Source organism: Pan troglodytes, chromosome 13, assembly GCF_028858775.2.
Source record: "Pan troglodytes isolate AG18354 chromosome 13, NHGRI_mPanTro3-v2.0_pri, whole genome shotgun sequence".
NCBI classification, from domain to species: domain Eukaryota; kingdom Metazoa; phylum Chordata; class Mammalia; order Primates; family Hominidae; genus Pan; species Pan troglodytes.
Window position 1 is genome coordinate 99377151 of NC_072411.2, and position 22140 is coordinate 99399290.

The 22140-nt window shown below is 41.2% G+C and overlaps 1 protein-coding gene and 1 pseudogene across 4 annotated transcripts in view; both read right to left on the reverse strand.

The window, feature by feature from the left end:
* Positions 1–2938: 2938 nt before the first annotated feature.
* On the reverse strand, positions 2939–4496 carry LOC107973880 (nucleophosmin-like; annotated as a pseudogene).
* Positions 4497–15494: 10998 nt separating this feature from the next.
* SF3B1 (splicing factor 3b subunit 1) overlaps positions 15495–22140 on the reverse strand; it is a 43128-nt gene continuing 36482 nt past the window's right edge. For all 4 annotated transcript variants that reach the window (XR_010150177.1, XM_024355005.3, XM_063791405.1 and 1 more), the window contains 5 exons: positions 21980–22100; positions 21504–21635; positions 19580–19852; positions 16494–16710; positions 15495–15982 (listed from right to left, as the gene is read on the reverse strand). Coding sequence is in view for 3 of the 4 variants with exons in the window: in XM_024355005.3 (XP_024210773.1) it covers positions 15824–15982; positions 16494–16710; positions 19580–19852; positions 21504–21635; positions 21980–22100 (902 nt within the window). In the remaining variant the exon portion in view is untranslated. The remainder of the gene's footprint in view (positions 15983–16493; positions 16711–19579; positions 19853–21503; positions 21636–21979; positions 22101–22140) is intronic.

The window sequence follows — 22140 nt, forward strand, 5'->3', positions numbered from 1 at the left end:
GAAACCTTGTCTCTATAAAAAAAAAATTAAAAATTAGCTGGGCATGGTGGTGTGTGCCTGTAGTCCCAGCTACTCAGGAGGCTGAGACGGAAGGATCACTTAAGCCCAAGAGGTCAAGTCTGTAGTGAGCCATGATCACGTTGTGCCTGTATACTCCAGCCTGGGCGACAGAGCAAGACGCTGTCTCAAAAAATAAAGATAAAAATCTACCTCTGAGGGCCGGGTGTGGTGGCTCACACCTGCAATTCCAGCACTTTGGGAGGCTGAGGCAGGCGGATCACTGGAGGTCAGGAGTTTGACATGGGCTGACCAACATGGTGAAACCCTGTCTCTACTAAAAATACAAAAATTAGCCGGGCATGGTGGCACAGGCCTGTAATCCCAGCTACTTGGGAGGCTGAGGCAGGGGAATCACTTGAACCTGGGAGGTGGAGGTTGCAGTGACCCGAGATGGCACCATTTCACTCCAACCTGGGCGACAAAAGCATAACTCTGACTCAAAAAAAAAAAAAAAAAAAAATCTTCCTCTGAGAATTACAAACAGAACCTGACAGTATTGGAGGCAGAAATCTAAACACAAACATAGAAAGAAAATAGGAAGCTTCATGTAATGTGCTATGCAATGCTAGAAAGGAGAACATGAGGGAATTCCTGCTGAACTATACTAGGACTCCTAGACTAAGGCAGAGACAGACATCAGAAAACCTTAGGATACCCTGCAGACCTCTTCTGTATTCCTGGTTTCAAGGTGACCATGTGGACTGAGGGCCAAATTACTGCCAATCAGATCTAGCCCACCTGTGTGTCTCTTACCTGTGCAAACCCATGGGCAAGCATATGGACTCCTCCCTCTTTTCTTTCCCCTGCTCTCCTTTGCATAGTTTTAAAGAATGGAAAAGTAGCAGATTCCCTGAAGTTAGTTGTGGGATATAGTACGTGCCTAAGGTGATCATGTTTCTGAATGCAAATTCCCCACGGAGTGTATTTATGGGACAATTGGGTGTCATATATGACTTAGAAACTCCCCTAGAGAACTAAGATGTGAACAGGCCAGAGATGTTCCTTCAATTCCATGTGCGTGTGCCAAGCACCTGCTGCCACACACCAGGCCTGCTGGGCACTGGAAATAGAAAGGGGCAGAAAGCATGAGCCTGGGCCCCCAAGGGTTCATGCCATAATGGGTGGGGCAAGGAGGATTTCGGTTCTGGCTATTTGCTTTCATTATTATCTCAACTGCTTTCATTGCTTTTTGGTTTTTTTGTTTTGGTTTGGTTTGAGATGGAGTCTCCCTCACGGCCCACTGCAACCTCTGCCTCCTGGGTTGATGTGATTCTTGTGCCTCAGCCTCCTGTAGGTGGGATTACAGGCCCGTGCTACCACGCCCGGCTAATTTTTGTATTTTTAGTACAGACAGGGTTTCATCATGTTGGGCAGACTGCTCTTGAACTCCTGACCTCAAATGATCTGCCTGCCTCAGCCTCCCAAAGTGCTGGGATTACAGGAGTGAGCCACCATGCCTGGCCTAGGTTTTTTAAAAATTATTATTATTTACTAAGTCTTTTTTTTTTTCCAGGATGATGGGGATGAGGAGACAATAGCCCCAGCATCTGGTCATAATTTGTAAATCTCGACATTCTCCCTAACACCAGCTGGAAATATTTCATGCTCTAGCATCGTTTTACAAGTTGCTGGCAAAAAATAAGCATCCATCTTATTTAAAGACTGTAATAAAATGAGAAAGATGGTTATTTGCCTTATTTTTTGTCTTTTTTTTTTTTCCTTTTATAAAAAAAGTTAGTTGTTTGCGGTGCCTTCAAAGAATGTTAAGTTAATAAAAGCCAGCCTTTACCTTACAATCTTTATTCAACAGTAAGGTTTGTCAGATACCAAGGGCTGGTTTCTCCCGAAAATCATTAAAGGTCTGGCTCCAAAGGTGTGCAAGCCACCAGTTAACCGGGGCCAGCCTTTGTTTTCCTAGGCTCTGCTGCCCCCTGTCAGAAGCTAAGAATGTTACAGGAAATAGAATATTGTGAACAAAGGTTTTCACAGAACAGCAGTTTTACGCTCTGTCAGGTGATGAAATAGAATACTCTCCCACCTTGTGAATGAAGACCATTGAATTATTTGCTTAAAAATATGCCTACTTGCTTGGCTGCCTAGAAGTTCTTGCACAACTCCCAGCAGTAATAACCTGTCTGAAATAATTCAGGCGGCGGCTGTCATTCACTGAGTCCGTCTGCACATGTACAGGGAGCGGCAGATGGGTGCTGGGGGCGTGAGTTGTGTATCCATTCCACGTCGTCATACTGTTCACAGACCATCGGGGAAGACGAGTGAACAGATGACTTCCACGTCGTAGAGCAAGGGAGAAGTGTGTGCGCCCCAGTGCTGGGGGAGCACGTCAATGCAGCACCTTCGCCAGGGGGGTCCTAATGAAGTCGAAGGAGTCCATTCTCAAAGAACTAGCGGGGACCAGCCAGCTGAAGGGGAAGCAAAGGGCTTTTCTGGATAGTAGCAACTGCATGTGCCAAGGCAGAGGCCCCTGGAAGAGGGTGGTAAGTTCTGGCAATAGCAAGAGGGGACTGAATTATACTCTGAGCACCCCAGCTGCTACTCCGCTGCCTGGCAACTGCTGGTCCCCGGGCCACTTCATCTCCCATTGCCTCAGTGTATGGCCAGGTCAGAGGCCAAGACAAAGGCAAGCAAAAGGGCCCTGGAGGGGTATCCAAGGCACACTAAAGTGCTGGCGGTTGCCTTGTGTTCTGCATGCATTCTTTTTTTTTTTTTTTTTTTTTTTTTTTTTTTGCTTTATTAAAATACTGAGTTTTATTTCACATGTATATTTTTGTCTCCCCACCATTTCCACGTCTGACCACCGCTACTACTATGTCCTATCATAACATTCCATACATACTTAAAACCAAGCAAAGGGTGGAGTTCCATCTTTAAAAACTAAGCAGGCATTTTGGACAACACATTCTTGGCAATGGAACCTGGACAACATTTATCAAACATGGTAGGGAAAGTTCTCACTCTGCATTATAAAAAGGACAGCCAGATATCAACTGTTACAGAAATGAAATAAGATGGAAATTTTTTAACAAATTGTTTAAACTGTTTTCTTAAAGAGACTTTCTCCACTGCCAGAAATCTTGAATAGCCTCCTGCTCAGTCATCCAGAAGCAATTCTTCACATAACTGATGAACTTGGCTTCCACTTTGGGAAGAGAACCACATTTTTCTATACTTGCTTGCATTTTTGCTTTAATGTCTTCTACAGAACTAGGTCCTTTTAGGTGTTTTAGGAGTTTTTTCCTGTTTTTTGAAGGATTCTTGTCCTTTTGATCTTGGTGTTGATGATGGCTTTGAGTCTTTTCCATTCTGATTTGACTTTTGTCCATTTTTGGCTCGAGTATCTTGAATAGATTTCTTCACTGGCGCTTTTTCTTTAGCTTCCTCATCATCTTCATCATCATCATCATCTTCTTCATCAGCAGCAAGTTTTACTTTTTTCTGTGGAATCTTGCTACCACCTCAGACCACTTTCCTGATATACATAAGAGTTTCACATCCTCCTCCTCTCATCTTCTGACTTTGCATCTTCCTCCACAGCTACTAAGTGCTGTCCACTAATATGCACTGGCCCTGAATCACACTTGAACCTTAACACCACTGGTGATGTTATTTCAAAGCCCCAAGGGAAACCGTTGGCTGTACAGACATTTTCTTTTTTTTCTTTTCTTTTCTTTTTTTTTTTTTTTTTTTGAGATGGAGTCTCGCTCTGTTGCGCAGTCTGGAGTGCAGTGGCGCAATCTCGGCTCACTGCAAGCTCCACCTCCTGGGTTCACGCCATTCTCCCGCCTCAGCCTCCCGAGTAGCTGGGACTACAGGCGCCCGCCACCACGCCTGGCTAATTTTTTCTGTATTTTTAGTAGAGACAGGGTTTCACCATGTTAGCCAGGATGGTCTCGATCTCCTGACCTTGTGATCTGCCTGCCTCGGCTCGGCCTCCCAAAGTGCTGGGATTACAGGCGTGAGCCACCACAGACATTTTCAAAGTTGCCAGTGTTACTTTAATTGGACTGCCTTTGTAATTCATGGCCTCTGCTTCAACAATGTACAATTCATCCTTTGCACCAGCCCCTAAACTGACCATTCTTAAAGATAACTGGTCTCATTTTCGTCATTATCCACCTTAAAGTGATAATCTTTGTCGACCTTTAGTTCACAACCGAAAAGATAGTTCTGGGGCCTCAGGGGGCTCATGTGCATGTCCATCGAATCTTCCATCAGATGGTGGCACGCACTTAGGTGGGAGAGAAGGAGGACGGAGATAAACGAACGCTGCTCCAGAGAACAACCACGCAGGATGGAATCACACCAGGGATGTTCTGTATGCATTCTATCCACATCCACAAGAGTTCAAATATTTTGCTATCTGGCCGTGCACAGTGGCTTACGCCTGTAATCCCAGCACTTTAGGTGGCTGAGGTAGGTGGATCACTTGAGCCCAGGAGTTCGAGACCAGCCTGGCCAACATGGCAAAACCCATCTCTAAAAAAACACAAAAATTACCCGGGCATTGTGCTATGTGCCTGTAGTCCCACCTACTCAGGAGGCTGAGGTGGGAGGATCACCCGACCAAGCCCAGGAGGTCGAGGCTGCAGTGAGCCGAGATCACGCCACTGCACTCCGGCCTGAGCGACAGAGCAAGAACTTGTCTCAAAATATATATGTGTGTGTGTGTGTTTGTGTGTGTGTGTGTGTGTGTGCTATCTACTGAGGACTCTATCTCAAAACCTGAAGAGAAAGGGGACCACTAAACAGCCAACAGAGATTTGTACATAGTCAGAACTACTGTTCACAAAATGACACAAGGAAACACCAAGCGGGGAGTAAACAGTGATCATCTGTGGGATTTGAAAACTCTACCTCCAGGAAACACCTAAATTGATTGCTCATAAAACTATTTCCTCTGCCCAGCTGCCCACCATCTGGGAAGTGAGAAGCACCTCTGCCCGGCCGCTGTGCAATCCTCCAAGTGTGAAGTGACAGCCTTGTGTGTGATATTTCTGCCCTCCCCAAGTTTGCATTTTCAACATTAAAGTTTACTTTTTAATTAAAAGTTTTAAATTGGAGAATATTAAAAAACTATTTCCCCTCAGTGCTGAACTTGTTTCACCTCATGAAACCATTTAAGTGACAAAAGAAAGTTTTGTCTTTATCAGAGTACACACACATGCCAAGACATTAATTATTTACAGTTTTCCATTATTCATCTCATTTCCATTTAGTGCCTCATCTTTCAGTGAGCCATACGTTTTCCCTTTGAACAGGGTTTTGGCAAAATTTTTCCATTTTTTATGTCCCTGTAATTCATTCTCTATCAAACATTAAATATTCATTTATTTCTATACTCTATAATAATGTTTTCCATCCTCCTGGTCTCCTGGTGACTTTGACTTTATCAGTCCTAATGGATTTTGGTAAGAAAATGATACCCCTCAAAAAAATCATACACTTCTCATTAGTTCAGAACAACAGTGTTAAAAACTAATTTTGATAGTTAAAATAGCTGAAAATACCTGGGTGCGGTGGCTCACGCTTGTAATCCCAGCACTTTGGGAGGCCGAGGCAGGCAGATCACGAGGTCAGGAGATCGAGACCATCCTGGCTAACATGATGAATCCCCGTCTCTACTAAAAATACGAAAAAAAATTAGCTGGGCATGGTGGTGGGTGCCTGTAGGCCCAGCTACTCGGGAGGCTGAGGCAGGAGAATGGCGTGAACCCGGGAGGCGGAGCTTTCAGTGAGCCAAGATCGTGCCACTGCACTCCAGCCTGGGTGACAGAGCGAGACTCCGTCTCAAAAAAAAAAAAAAAAAAAAAAAAAAAAGCTGAAAATAACGGAGAATACATGCATCAGCGGCAAGAGCATCAGCTTGGAGTCAGATCAGCCATGCTTAAAATAACCGCACCATCAGTTAACCTCTCTGAGCCTTAATTTTCTTGTCTGTGCAGTTGGCATAAGAAGTGTCTACTTCTTAAAGGTGCTGTGAGAAATAAGTGAGTGAATGAATACTAATGCATTTGGAAATTATAAAGCACTAACAGATGTAAAGCGTGTTCTTAAATTACTTATTGAATGAATGTAGGTTTTATAATTTTTCCTTTGAACACAAAGTTTCTAATCATGATGACATTCTTTTTTAGACATTGTCTATTTGCACACATCTCACCAAAATCAGGAATGATTTTCTTCTTTGCTAGGCCCCAGTTAATTGATTCTTGTTAAAACTAACAAGATATGCCAAGCATGGTGGCTCATACCTGTAATCCCAAGACTTTGGGAGGCTGAGGCAGGCGGATCCCTTGAGCCCAGGAGCTCAAGACCAGCCTGGGCAACACGGTGAAACCCCGTCTCTACTAAAAATACAAAAATTAGCTGGGTGCAGTGGCATGCACCTGTAGTCCCAGCTACTTGGGAGGCTGAGGTGGGAGGATCACTTGAGCTTCGGAGGTGAAGGGTACAGTGAGCCATGATTGTACCACTGGACTCCAGTTTGGGTGATAGAGCGAGACCCTATCTCCAAACAAAAACAAAAAGCTATCAAGACAAAAATTTTAGGCTGGGCATGGTGGCTCACACCTGTAATCCCAGCACTTTGGAAGACCAAGGTGGAAGGATAGCTTGAGTCCAGGAGTTTGAGACCGCCTGGGCAACATACAGAGACCACCATCTCTACAAATAATAATTTAAAAAATACCCAGGCACGGTACATGCCTGTAGTCCCAGCTACTTGGGACGCTGAGGTGCAAGAATCACTTGAATCTGAGAGGTTGGGGCTGCAGAGAGCTGTGATCACGCCACTGCACTTTAGCCTGGGCAAAAGAGTGAGACGTTGTCTCAAAAAATGAAATAAATAAGTAAATTTCAGCACACAAGAAAACAGCACTGCATTCAAAAGGGATTTTCCTTCTTGTTCTTTTTTCTCCAAGACAATATTAAGTAATAGCTGTCATGCATCCCTTTTCAGAGCATTGCCTGCTTGTTTCCCTGCTTTGTCACATGTATCATGATCCATTGGGGTGGCTGGACAGAGTGCTGCAGCTCCAGGCTCCAGAAACAACACGAACAGCTCACCTGTCCCAACTCCTCATGTGGAAAATGTCCACCTGCCCTTTGTCTGCAAATCCAATTAGCCAGGATCATTTGGAAGATTTTCTATAAATCATTTTCCCTGGAAAATACGGAATATCCTAGATCCCTTTGTGGTATAAAAAAGCTATTTTTCTGACTAACACCCTCTAGACCTCTAAAGTAAACTTTTAAGGAAAGAAGCAAACAAGCAAGTAATCCGAAGAACACAAAACTAGTTTGATACCGTTCCCTTCCACAATTGTCCCAGCTCTTGGGCAGTGGTTGTCTAGCTTTGAGGCAGCGACCAGCAGGGGCCACAGTATCACAGTTAAGGAGGTGGGAGGAAAGCAGCTGGGTGGGGACCATGACTTAGTCTGAGCATCTTTGAACTAATTCAGCTCTGAGAACATTTGCTGTATAAGCTGTTTATGTATCTATGATCTGGATCAAGGAAATGAACTAGAGATATTGATCTTCCTGCAAGCACGGTTCAATTCATGCCACTTCCCTACTTTAAAATCTTCAATAAATACTTGTGGAATAAGTGAATGTTGAATAGTCAGTGGTTACCCATTGCCTATAAGATAAAGTTTAAGAATGGCCTTTAGAGAGTAATGATATAGTTTGGATCTGTGCCCCCACCCAAATCTCATGTATAACTGAATCCCCAGTGTTAGAGGTAAAGCCTGGTGAGAAGTGATTGGATCACAGGGGTGAATTTCTCCCTAATGGTTTAGCCGCATCATCTTCTTGGTGCTGTTCTCATGATAGTGAGTTCGTTCCTGCCAGATCTGGTTGTTTAAAAGTGTGTGGCACCTCCATCCTCTCTCTCTCTTGCTCCTGCTCTGGCCGTGTGACTGTGCCTGCTCCCCCTTTGCCTTCTGCCATGATTATGTTTCCTGAGGCCTCCCCAGAACCCAAAGAGATGCTAGCATCATGCTTCCTGCACAGCCTGCAAAACCGTGGGCCAATTAAACCTCTTTTCTTTATAAATTACCTAGTCTCAAGTATTTCTTTATAGCAATGTAAGAACAGACTAATACAGAGACATTCTGTAATCTGAATCCAAAATACCATTCATCCATTCATTTGTTCAACACATACATATTGGGTGCCTAGGAAGGGAAGTACGGTACTGGGTGCTAGAGGTTCAGATTTGAACAGACATAGCAGATACTGGCCCTGAATTCTTGGGGCTACATCTGATCTTCCATTATTTCTCATCATTTGGGCTGTCCCCCCACCCTATTTTCTTAGACACAACCCAAGCTTTCCCACTTCCACTATTTTGCCAAGGCTCTTCATTGTCCCTTTCAATACCATATATGCAATTCTAACTTTTCCCTAAAAAGTACACCCTTCTCCTGAAGCTCCCACCTAATCTCACTTCCCCTCCTCCCACATGAAGGAAGCTCCCAGGTGAAGGAAGTTTTTCCAGCATCTTACAGGGAAGGACCTTTTCAACTATGTTTATAGTATTAATAGTTAGCAAATGCCTTGTAGATAGCTGGCACTTAGTAAATATTTGCCAAATAAATGAATGAAGTCCTCATGATTTAAATTGTAGATAACTGTGTTTACACCCCTGAGAGACATTTCTCAAACCTCCTCAAAAGTTAGCATCTCACGAACTCAAAATCCAAGTAGATCATTTGTTCATGATTACTTAATGCAATTAAAATATATGGCTGGGCACAGTGGCTCACACTGTAATCCTAGCACTTTGGGAAACTGAGACAAGAGGATCACTTAAGCCTAGGAGTTCAAGACCAGCCTGGGCAACATAGCAAAACCCCGGCTCTATAAATAAATAAATAGACCAGGCACGGTGGCTCATGCCTGTAATCCCAGCACTTTGGGAGGCCGAGGCGGGCAGACCACTTGAGCTCAGGAGTTTCAAGACCAGCCTGGGCAACATGGCAAAACCCCGTCTCTACAAAAAATACAAAACTTAGCCTGGTGTGGTGGCATGCACCTGTAGTCCCAGCTACTTTAGAGGCTGAGGTGGGAGGATCGCTTGAACCTAGGAAGCAGAGGTTACAGTGAGCTTAGATTATGCCATTGTGCCCCAGCCTGGACGACACAGCAAGACACTGTCTCAAATAAATTAATTAAAGAAAAAAATGTAAAAATCCCCATTAGAAAATGAAAATGTATTGAACTATATATCTCATTTGTTTAGCATTCGGGGTAGAATCATGTCACTATTCCCAGAGAAATAAAACTTGAGGGATGTGCGTCTCAGTTGCTTTTAGCCACTGAATGACACTAGTTCCATCTAAAATGATTTGAAGATTTAAAGAGCAAATCTGTACTTTTTTTTTGAGACGGAGTCTTGCTCTGTCACCCAGGCTGGAGTGCAGTGGCGTGATCTTGGCTCACTGCAGCCTCTGCCTCGCGAGTTCAAGTGATTCTCTTGCCTCAGACTCCTGATTAGCTGGGACTACAGGCGTGCGCCACCATGCCCAGCTAATTTTTTTGCCTTTTTAGTAGAGACAAGGTTTCACCATGTTGGTCAGGCTGGTCTTAAACTCCTAATCTCAAATGATCCACCCACCTTGGCTTCCCAAAGTGCTGGGAATACAGGTGTAAGCCACCATGCCCGGCCCAAATCTATGCTTTTAAGTCTTCAAGTGAACTCACACCAATCCCCTAATTCTCTCTTTCCTTCTGCTGCACCTGCAGATCAGTCCAACCAAATACCTTCTCTAGCCAGCTGGACTGTTGAGCAATACTAAAGAATACCTTGCAATCCCTTGGGATTCCCAGACAATCTAAACATCCCTGATGAGTGCCTTCTATTTCCTCAAGAGTTATTTCCAAAGTGCTTGCTCCTCAAGCCACCTGCCAATCTCCATCCCTTCTAATGTCAGCAATAACAGAGGTATTTTCCCTCAAGAGTTATTTCCAAAGTGCTTGCTCCTCAAGCCACCTGCCAATCTCCATCCCTTCTAATGTCAGCAATAACAGAGGTCTTTTCCCTCATGATAACAGGCCAGGAGTGATGGCTCACACTTGCAAATCCCAGCACTTTGGGAGGCCAAGGTAGGAGGATTTGCTTGAACCTAGGAGTTTGAGACAAGCCTGGGCAATATAGTGAGATCCCATCTCTATAATAATAGTAAAATAACCATATCAACAGCAGCAGCCATTACATTTATTAAGTGCTGTGCTTAGGCACTTTGCTTTATATACATTATTTTAGCTAATCTTTACAAGGACCACCACCTACTGAGGTAGGTACTATTATTATCCCCATTCTACAAATTAAAAAGCTGAAGGATAGAAAGGTTAAAAAACTTGCCCAAGGTCACATCACCAGTTAGTGGCATAGCCAGGTTACAAATCCAGGACTAACTGCAGAGCCAACTCCTAAACCTATACTGTGTTGCCTTCCTGTTCCACTCTTCTGTCAGGGCACAGTAAGGGCAGAGCCAGGATTCCCAAAGGCTACCTGGCTCCCCCAGGTGACCTCATACCAGTGTCAAGACAGTGAGCTCTCCTCTTCCATTCCAAGCCTCTCCAACAACCAATGTCAGTCAACTAGTAAGCAGCAGAAGCAATACGGAGATACACCTATGAGGTTTATTAACTACATTACGCTGACCTGCTTTATTGGAAAAAGCAATGGATTTTATTAAAATAAAAAAGGCTTCCTGCACCCTCTCTTTTAATTTCACCCAGGTTCCAGCAAAGTACCTTCCTGGAAGTGTTTTGATAACCTCTTGGCTGTGTCTAAGGCCCACTTGCTTCCACACCCAAATAGGCACTTCCACTGGTTTTTTACTGTGTTATTGCCACATTGAGAATGGAGTGGTGTCCCAGTCTAGTGCTTCTCAATTTCAATGGCATATGAATCACTTGGGTATCATAAAAATGCAGTTTTTTGGTTTTGTTGTTTTGAGACGGAGTTTCATCCGTTACACAGGCTGGAGCGCAATGGCGCGATCTCGGCTCACCACAACCTCCGCCTCCCGGGTTCAAGCAATTCTCCAGCCTCAGCCTCCTGAGTAGCTGGGATTACAGGCATGCACCACCACACCCGGCTAATTTTGTATTTTTAGTAGAAATGGGGTTTCTCCATGTTGGTCAGGCAGGTCTTTAACTCCTGACCTCAGGTCATCCGCCTGCCTCACCCTCTCAAAGTGCTGGGATTACAGGTGAAGCCACCAAGCCCAGCCCAAAGATGCAGCTTCTTATTCAGGTTCCTGATGGAGCCTACAAGCATGTTTCTAAAATCCCCATGTGACATTGATGCCAATCTCCAGACCACGCTTGAGTAACAATGGCCTAGATATGTGGCATGTGAACAGTTCTTCCTTGGTGATCATCTTGGTGCTAAGTGCTTTTCTTCCCAAATGTATAAATTACATTCTGCTTCTGTGATCAAAACTATGTAAAGCATCGGTTTACACATTACACATTATACATACTATAGACACCAGAGTGTCTGAGTGTTAAACTTTACCAGCGTTTTTGCATGAATTTTTTACACAAGTCTCATTTTCCTCACTACGTCTACTTGTTTCTAAAGCACCAAGAAAACTGTTTTGAAATTGTGACACGCCATAGATGAACTTTTCATGCCTGTAGCCCACCATATCTTTTTCCTTATGTACTCAGGGAAAGATGCTGCTCCTCCTCTTCAGGAAAACCCTTCCATCTGTGCTTGATTTCCACCCTTCTCTGCCTCATTATTCATTCATTCTAGCAGTCACCCACTTTGTTTAGCTCATTAGCTTCCTCCTCTATTTTATCTAGTCCAAACTTCTCTTCAGCAATACTGCTTGAAAATTGTCTCAAGAAATTCACTATTTAAAATAAACATACAAAAGCAAAATAGCAAAATTTTAATTGTTGAATTTAAGTGGAAAATATACAGTTGCTCATTGTAATAGTCTTTCAACTTTTTTCAAAGTTTGGGCAGAGTTATAGAAACAATTTCTTCTATTTACAAGTTTTTTCCTAGCACAAACCTATTTAGATTAAATCCCCTCGCCAGCCTCTCAGCTAACATGTTAAAATTTCCTTCCAGAACTTCATTAATCAGCCAGGCTATAAAAAAGTAACTGTCCAAGGCCCAAGCATGTCCTTTCAAATCTTTTTAGAATCCACAAAATAAATTTTAAAACTTAGTTATTCTAGCAAGAACACTAGAGATGTCACTGACTATACTCACTCTGGTTTACTTACTTATTCCCTCCTGCCTACAAATCTTGACTGCCTTGCAAACCTAAATTATCAAGTCACATTAAATTCCCTCCATGGCTTCCTATCCAAATTTTTTAAAAGGGGAGGAAGGGGTTTCTGTGCCCTGCCTGCCCTCCTCTTCCAGCCGTACCATATAACCCACCTATCGCCAGCTCACAGGTGAGAACACAATGCTTGAAGACCAGCATCCCAAGTGGAGCACCAAGCCACCTCCAGCACTCCTGCCCAAGCTGCCAACATGGCTCCCAACTGTCACAAGATGCTCTGAGGATCAGTGCAGGGTCATCTTACACATTTTCACAGCTTACTCTCCCCAGGACTTATGCGGAGCCTTACCCCAAGGTAGACATTTAAGTATTTGCTAAGTTGTATTTCTAGTTACTTCCTAGACAACTGCTGCCTAAAATCAAATGCTTTATATATCATGCTTTAATTTTATTAAACATGTAAGTCCTGCTTAAACAATGGTCTCAGTGGTTCTCACCCTAGGGAGATTTTGCTCTCCAAGGGACATGAGACAATGTCTGGAGGCATTTTTGGTTATTACAGTGGGATGGGGGTGTGCTGCTGGCATCTCAATAGGTAGAGGTCAGGAACACTGCTCAATATTCTGCAAGGCACAGGACAGCACCCCCACAATAATGAATTATTTGATTCAAGATGTCAATAATGCCAAGGTTGAGAAACCCTAGGGTAGCTGTAGTGTTTTCTTTTAACCTTAGGGGATTTGAGAGCCACTGGAAACCAAAGAGCCAAACTGAACCTATGTGGCTGCAACTTTTTTAGTTTCTTATTAAAGAAAAAGTTCTCTGGTTTTTCAACACTAAGTTCCCTTATTTCGAAAACAACCGAAAGAGCTCAATTTTGCAAAAATGGCACAACCACAACAGAGTGCAGTGTGATAACAATACAGAGTCAACTAAGATTAAAAATTGGTCTACTAAGACTTTAGATATAATACGTTTTATTCATCTAGTGGTACTTGGTGCTCACAGGGCACTGTACAACAAATTTTAAAAATACAATATGAAAAAAATCAAACAGCCAGAGATCAATTCCATTAGAGGGCGATGGCCCACAGAAAAACCAACAAAGGCCCACAGAAAAACCCACCCTGTCTCCTTAAGAACATTTCTTTCTTAGTTTGGCTTTAAGAAACACCAAAAGAAAATACAAAAGAAAAGGTCTTTGAGAAGATAGGTAAAACTTCACATAGCGTCTTCCACATATCACAAAATGCTTTCCTTGTTTAATAATAAGCACATAAAATAATCCAAATATCTGTGAGCCTCTATTTGGTCCCAATGTTTTAGGTCATAGCTTTCACTACTTCCCTCCTCTCTATCCTCAAATTATTTGCATCAGTAAAAAAAGTTAATTAAGGTGTAACAGTCTCCTTTGCTCCACAATGCCACTACAAAGCCTATTTTCCATAAAGAACCAGAGGCCAAGCAAACGTAGGCTACTAAGTACTTGAATTGAAAATACAACTAAAATTTCCTGAGTCATTTAACATCAAATTTTGGCTTTGTAATCTATTTGTATTCAATTCTCAGTCATTACTGAAGGTCATTTGACATCAACCATAGAGAGCAGTGAAATTTAAAGTTGCAAGGAAGTACCGCTGAAAACTTCTAACAGAAAGATGAGTTTGGAGTGTTTAATTTTACTACATAGTGACATATATTCAGAAAGTTGTCATACAAGGAATGATGAGGAGTTACAAATCCAACTTGGAAACCCTTAATGCTATCAATTTGTTGAAAGTCAATTTTTTTTTTTTTTTTTTTTTTTTGAGACGGAGTCTCTGTCGCCCAGGCTGGAGTGTAGCAGCGCTATCTCGGCTCACTGCAAGCTCCGCCTCCCGGGTTCACGCCATTCTCCTGCCTCAGCCTCCCTAGTAGCTGGGACTACAGGCGCCCACCACCACGCCTGGCTAATTTTTTGTATTTTTAGTAGACGGGACTTCACCGCGTTAGCCAGGATGGTCTCGATCTCCTGACCTCGTGATCCGCCCGCCTCAGCCTCCCAAAGTGCTGGGATTACAGGCATGAGCCACCACACCCGGCCACAAGCTGTTTCTTAACTAAGCTTCTGAAGCAGGAACTCCTAAAGTGTCAACAGGCAGTTTTACTTACAGTAGTAGTTATATACTAATGCTGCTTGCAGAATTTTTTTTCCCTTTAGAGTTCACAGAAGTACTACCACATGGAGACAAAACAAAACAGTAAAAATAGTATAGGTAGTAAAAAGGCCAAAACTAAGAAATTTGGGGCCATAACATTAGAAAAGTTTGAAAATATACTTTACATATTTGCTTAAAAAATTAAGTGTAGTACTGCCTTAATGCTTGGTTCCTCTACCATTAAATGGCATTTCATTCAGTTTATGCTGAACTCTTAGATTAACTTATTATTACTGAATACAAAGCTAAGCAAACCTAGACATTTTAGCTGCTGCCACTGTATATTATCACAGTACATAAGGAATCTGTCACAAGGTTTGTCTCCCCTTCTCCATTATACTGTTCTTAAAGGTAGAGGGCAGGTCTCATGCACCTTTGCATCCCCTGCATATAAGCACAGTGGCTGGCATACAGTGGGTGAATAGGTATTTACTGATGCATTGCTGAGTAGTGGCTTATAACATGGAGAAAAGCCCAACATTGTCCTGTTCTATCAGCATTACTTAGGTATCCTCACTCCTAACAGGCAGAAAGCAGTTTTGAAGTAAAGTTAAATTCCTCACTTGCTAAACACAGCAGACCTGTCAAGCGTTGGACAAGACTTAAACCACTTTCTTTAAATGTGTTCATAAAGCATTTTGAGAAATCAAGAGATGAAAGGCGCTATGTAAGTACAAAATATTCAAGACAGTTTAGCAAAAGTGCTACTTTTCTACAATGATGGAATGGTTGTGCTAGTTTGAGGGGAACATCCCCTGAGGCTACTCTTCTTGCTGTCATTATTAACACAACAATGGAATTTTGACAAAGATGCCATCACTTTATATAGTTTTTATTCAGCTAACTACTTTCTATAAGCCATGTGACAGAAAATGAAATTAAGCCACTTATTCCACATAAACCAATACTTTATCAAAGTTCCGCATTTTACAAGTCATGTTCAAAAAACACACACAAATTAGCATTTTGTACACAAATGTTTATTTCTCAATTAAACATTCCCTTTAAACACAAGGAATGAGTTCTAAATCTTCATAAAGATGAATTAAAAATGAAATCCCTCCAGTATAGTGTATGTAATCACTGTGTTCTTGGTCACTACTGGCATTTACTGTTTAACATCAAAAACAAAGACAGGTTATTTAAAAATCATGCTACTGGATTTCTAGCTCTTCCTCTATGACCAGTTCTACACTGATCTGCAATGTTTAAAAGTTTACATCACCAAATCAAAGCAAGTTTAAGGTGTGAAGTAGCTGTGCATTAAACACAAAATAAACAATAAAATTATAAGATATAGTCAAGTTCATAACGAATATAGGTGTTCTTATCATCGTTGTAGATTCTTGGGTAATGTGCTATGAGAGCGTCCTGGGAACCAATGTAGATGGAGTTGTAAATTTTCCAATATACATCTCTGACTTTCCGGGCTGGGTGAAACAGACCCTAAAATAATTGAACGGTTACATTATTTCAATTTTTAAGAACATACATAACCTTAACAAAATTAAGAAATCATAAAGATATGATTCAAAATTCTTTCCCTTGGGGAGTTGGGGGGGGGAACCTACTAATTACACTGCTCTTAAGCTGCAATGGAAGAGACAAAACTCACTCCCCCGTCACCACACAATTGTTCTACCATATGGCACAATATACCCTAATGATAATCAGGAAAAGTAACTTAATTCAATACACTACTTTTCTTGCTAAGTAATCTTTTAAAAATCTTTAACTTACAGGCAGTGGGGGGAAAGGGGAGGGAGAGCATTAGGACAAATACCTAATGCATGCAGGGCTTAAAACCTAGATGACGGGTTGACAGGTGCAGCAAACCACCATGGCACATATATACCTATGTAACAAACCTGCACGTTCAGCACAAGTATCCCAGAACTTAAAGTATTATTTAAAAAAAAAAAAAAAATCACCGATTAAAAAAAAATCTTTAACTTACCTGTAAACAATATTGCAACATTCTACATGGTCCAATAGCAACTCTCAGGCCCTCTAGGGCTCCCATAACTGCCTGAATTACATGAGGAGATGTCTCAAACACATTGGGCCATACATAGTTCAACAAGTGATTCAGCGAATCTTCACAACCAAATCCATAAACCCCAAGTGACATGTGCTGTACCACTGCACTAGCCGTCTGTCTGTGTACAAGGTCTCTACAACGGAAGGGAAAAAAGTCCTTTAAGATGCGGTCTTATAAGAAAGGGGAAAAAAATCCTTAAAGATACAGTCTTAGTTTTACAGGAAATATTCACTGGCCCATTAGAAACTAAATTACTAATTCAGTGCACTGAATAGATGTGAAGTCATCTAACATTTCATATATCTAATATACCCTTTAGAATAGCTTCCACTTGAGGACTTTTGCTTTAATGACTCAAGCTTCACTATGGCTCAACAATTAAGCCATATTTTCTAATTAACTTTTTTTTTTTTTTTTTGAGATGGAGTCTTACTCTGTCACCCAGACTGGAGTGCAGTGGTGTGATCTTGGCTCACTGCAACCTCTGCCTCCCAGGTTCAAGCAATTCTCCTGCCTCAGCCTCCTGAGTAGCTGGAATTACAGGTGTGTGCCACCACGCCTGCCTAATTTTTGTATTTTTAGTAGAGACAGGGTTTCACCATGTTGGCCAGGATGGTCTCGATCTCTTGACATTGTGATCTGCCCGCCTCAGCCTCCCAAAGTACTGGGATTACAGGCATGAGCCACCGTGCCTGGCCTTCTAATTAACTTTTAAAAGGAATATGAGCAGGAGGGCTCTGTGAAGTCTTGGCTTTATTATGCTACTAAAGAGGAGGCATGTGATTCTAACATATGAATAATAAACAGTAATATTTTAAACTTTTTTCTCTTTTTTAAAATTATTTTTCAGGCCGGACATGGTGGCTCATGCCTGTAATCCTAGTGCTTTGGGAGGCCGAGGCAGATGGATCACCTGAGGTCAGGAGGTCAAGACCAGCCTGGCCAGCGTGGTGAAACCCCGTCTCTACTAAACATACAAAAATTAGTAGGGCATTCTGGCACACGCCTGTAATCCCAGCTACTCAGGAGGCTGAGGCAGGAGAATCACCTGAACCTGGGGGGTGGAGGTTGCAGTGAGTCGAGATTGTGCCACTGCACTCCAGCCTAGGCAACAAGAGTGAAACTCTCTCAAAAAAAAAAAAAGAAAAATTATTTTTCTTTTTTATTGTTATTGTTAGAGATAGGGAAGGCCTCGCTATGTTGCCCAAGCTGGTCTTGAGCTCCTGGGGTCAAGCGATCCTCCCACCTTGGCCTCCCAAATCATTTTAAACTCTTGATTATAAACTTAAATCTTTACTAGTACTTCAGATACTGGTATATAATAGGTAACTAAATTAAAGTTAAATTCCCTTCTCACATAAAGTTTAAGTTTCATTCAATAACTCAATTTGGGGAGAGGAACAAAAGATCAATAATTTTTTCAAACCTACAGAAGTAACTATCATCTCCTATGTTAACTGAATTTATGTTCATGAAAAATCAGAGTTATTCATTCCACAATTATTCAACCAAGTATGAGCTCGCTGGCTAACACAATGGGATTTGCAATGGGTATGAAAATGAGTTTCCAGGCCGGGCACGGTGGCTCACGCCTGTAATCCCAGCACTTTGGGATGCCAAGGCGGGTAGATCACGAGGTCAGGAGATGGAGACCATCCTGGCTAACACGGTGAAACCCTATCTTTGCCAAAAATACAAAAAATTAGCCGGCCATGGTGGCACACGCCTGTAGTCCCAGCTACTTGGGAGGCTGAGGCAAAAGAATCACTTGAACCTGGGAGGCAGAGGTTGCAGTATGCCGAGATCATGCCACTGCACTCCAGACTGGGCGACACAGCAAAACTCCGTACAAAAAAAAAAATGAGTTTCCACACTTTGCTCCAAAGATAGTAACACAGACCACATCAAAGAGAAAAGAGAAAAATACTTGTATTTACTAATATTCTTGTTTTTCCTATTTATTTTAATAATGTCATTCAGCATAAGAATGAAGCAGTATTCCTCATTAATAAAATTTCCAACTGAAGTATTCTTTTCATTTAGTAATTTTCAATGGAATTACTCCCTTAACTTCTTAGTACACAGAAAAAAGTTTTTAACTGCAGGTGACATACATTAATGACTGCACTACGGTGCTCAGGCACTTCTCACTAAGGAATACAGAGCAAGGGTGACTTACCCTCATTTTTTTTAGCCCTGGGCAGCCAGGCCTTTACAGAGCACAATTCTTACTCTGTCTCCCTGTCTTGCATATATATGTTCTGGTAACTTGTCGAGTCCAGTTAAGTCTCCCTTTCAGAAGGTTATTAATGAATAACTTTAATCTGTACACAAAAGTATTTGAATGGGCTCTGATTTGAGTAACTTATCTCTCCTGAAAAATAAAGAGCCAGTGAAACAGTTCTTTCCCTTACTACGCTTGCACTTTCCTTTGCACTTTCTTCAGTTACTTCTGTGTTTAAGGCTGTACGTCAGTCTAGATGGTAAAAGGTATTAGCAATCTGTCAAATAACTCGAACAGTACTATACTGGTGGTCACCATCTGAAACACCAGGGACCTGCGACAGGAAGAGTGTAGCTCTGGCAGGCTATTGTTCAGTAATTCAAAGGCTTAAGAGAAACCTGTCCTTTACCTGCAACAAAAAGCTAAAAAGATCAGGTCTCTGCCCATTAGCTTCTGCTCATCATGTCCTCTAACTATATTTGACCAATTTTGAAAACAAAAGATTATCAATCAACCCTTTTCAAAATTTATTTAGTTCAATAGATAAGAAAAGAGATTTAAAGGGGATGGGAGAACTTGAAAGAAAGTCTGGGGAATCACTACAGCGTGCACATTATTTTAAAATAATAAGTCATATTTACAATGTCCTAAGACTCCAGGCTAGCAATTTTTTCTTTAACTATGTTACAGTAAAAAGTCATCTAATAACTATTTCACGATGTTCTAAAATGAAGGAAGAGTTATAATTATTTTCTTGTATTTAGTTCAAGTCACTTACCTATCCATTAAAGCATCTTCAAGTAACGGTGTTACGGCATAAATGTAGTCTTTTCCCATTTCACCAATATATTCAAACAAGAAGGAAAGCGATTTTAACACTCCATTTTGAACATTCAGTTCAGGAACTCTGTATTCATTCATTAAGGCAGGGAGTACTGTAAAGGGTGAACATGTTTCTGCAACAATAGCTATTGCTACAGTGGTACAAACTCTGTTCTGCCTTTCTTGAACTTTGAGGTTGTTCAGAAGTGTAGCCAATACATCATGAGGGCTGAAAAAAACAAATGGGTCAACAAGCTGTTACATTATAAGTCAAAAATTTATGGAAGAAAAAAATGCATAAAGATGAAAACTTTTAAGTATTAATAATTACAGGGAACTCAGTAATTTTATAAAATGCAATACTTTCAAGTCACTGGCATTGTTGTTTCTATATAAAAATTTCATATAAATTAAAAGGTCAGTTTAAAAAAGTTAACTCTGAGAAGATCAGAGGTCATAGCTGTACAAATTCTAAACATTTTAAGTTAACTCAATTTTCAAATGTAATTTTCAGTTCTTAAACTTTCTGAAATATAAAGAAATTTAACTAAATGTTTAAAGTGAGTAATTCTCTGAGTTGTCAAAATGGGCACTAGAACTAGGTAGGAGTGGTGAGGGGAATATCCGAATTGTAGTCTCCCATTATAAACCATATAAAATCTCTTTTCCTTTTATCTTTCCTCCACACAATTTGCTGCATCTATTTGCCTCTTCTTTGACACAGAGGGACATTGGGGCTAAAAGCTTGCACAAAAGCTATTCTTGCAAATGTCTTGACTCCATCACCACTGAAATAAATATTATGCTACCAAAATAGGAGAGGAATGAGTATGTGTTAGGGGAGGGGGTGTTGTCTGGTTAATTCTACCTAATTAATCAGACATTCACATGTCATATTCCTTGAAAACATTTTCTTAAGCCACATGGACATGTGGTGTCTCGTTTTCTACAATGACTGTTTTTTCCTATTTTAGTTGTGATGGAGTGGAAGCAAACCACCACAGATTATCTCACAAAGCAGCTATAATTCAGTTAAATCCGTGGAGTAATGTTAGAATAGCATTTTTGTTGTTTTTTTTAGAGACAGGGTGTCGCCCTGTCGCCCAGGTGCCCAGGTTGGAGTGCAGTGGCACAATCACAGCTCACTGTAACCTTGAACTCCTGGGCTCAAACAATCCATAATAAGATTTTTAAAACATATAAAGCATTAATATGAGACTTAAATGATGTTGTGAGACTAAAAACTTGCCTTAATAGTTTAAGCAATATCCTAGAAGACCAGCACACATTTAAAATTTTTCTGAAAATGGTACTGTTTCCCTCCCTGAAAACACCTAAAGTGTAATTAAAGTAAGTCTTAAACCCTTCCATCTATTTTAATTAAGAATTTAAGACTACAGGCTGTGCGCAGTGGCTCACGCCTGTAATCTCAGCACTTTCGGAGGCCAAGATAGGTGGCTCACTTGAGGCCAGGAGTTCGAGAACAGCCTGGCCCACATGGTGAAACCTCATCTCTACTAAAAAATACAAAAATTACCTGGGCGTGATGGTGCATGCCTGTAGTCCCAGCTACTGGGGAGGCTGAGGCAGGAGAATCGCCTGCACCTGGGAGGCGGTGGTTGCAGTGAGCCGAGATTGAATCACTGCATTCCAGCCAGGGTGACAGAGCGAGACTCCGTCTCAAAAAAAAAAAAAAAAAAAAAAATTAATTTAACAATACATTCCAATAATCAGAAGGTCAGTGGTTAAATGAAGAGCTTTCTCAACTGCATTATTCAGACCATGCCTCAAAAGAGATTTCTACATGGAAGTATTTTCCAATACCACAATGCATTTATTATAAAGTAATTTTTTTTTTAATGGAAATAAATAACACTCACCCAATGGCCTTTGCAATATAACCAAATGTGTTGACTGTGGCTCTACGAATAGCCTTTTTGTGGGCTTTTAAGAGCTCTAAAAGCTCAAAGCAAATCCTCATCCACTCTCTTGCAGATACATATTCAGCTCCCCTAATTTAAAAAATACACATATTAATTATTGTGACATTAAGAAAAGTTTTAAGGATAAATTTGCAAATTCAGTTCTAAAAACATGATTAACTCATTTTAAGCATTAAATAAAACTTACTACTCTTCAGAAAGGCTGAAGAGTTAGTCTTACAGGTTTAGTCCTAAAATTACATTGCCACCCCCATTACCATCCAAATTGAAATTTCACTGAAAATATTAATACTGGATAGCCTAATCTTTTACACTTATATTAGTGACATTAAGGAAATTTTGCTAATTGAATACAAAGTGGCCAAATTTGAAAATTGATACTGCTTATAAAAATGTGTGGGTAATCTGCTTACCTGTCAGCAATACGACCAACAAGATCAATACAATTCTCTTGTACTTTTTCATGTCTGTTCTTTAAGATGGGGGTGAGTCTAGGCAGCAGATCTTTAATTGGTGGAGTCATCTTATGCATACCTATTTAATAGAAGTCAATAAACTATCAACATTTGAATTG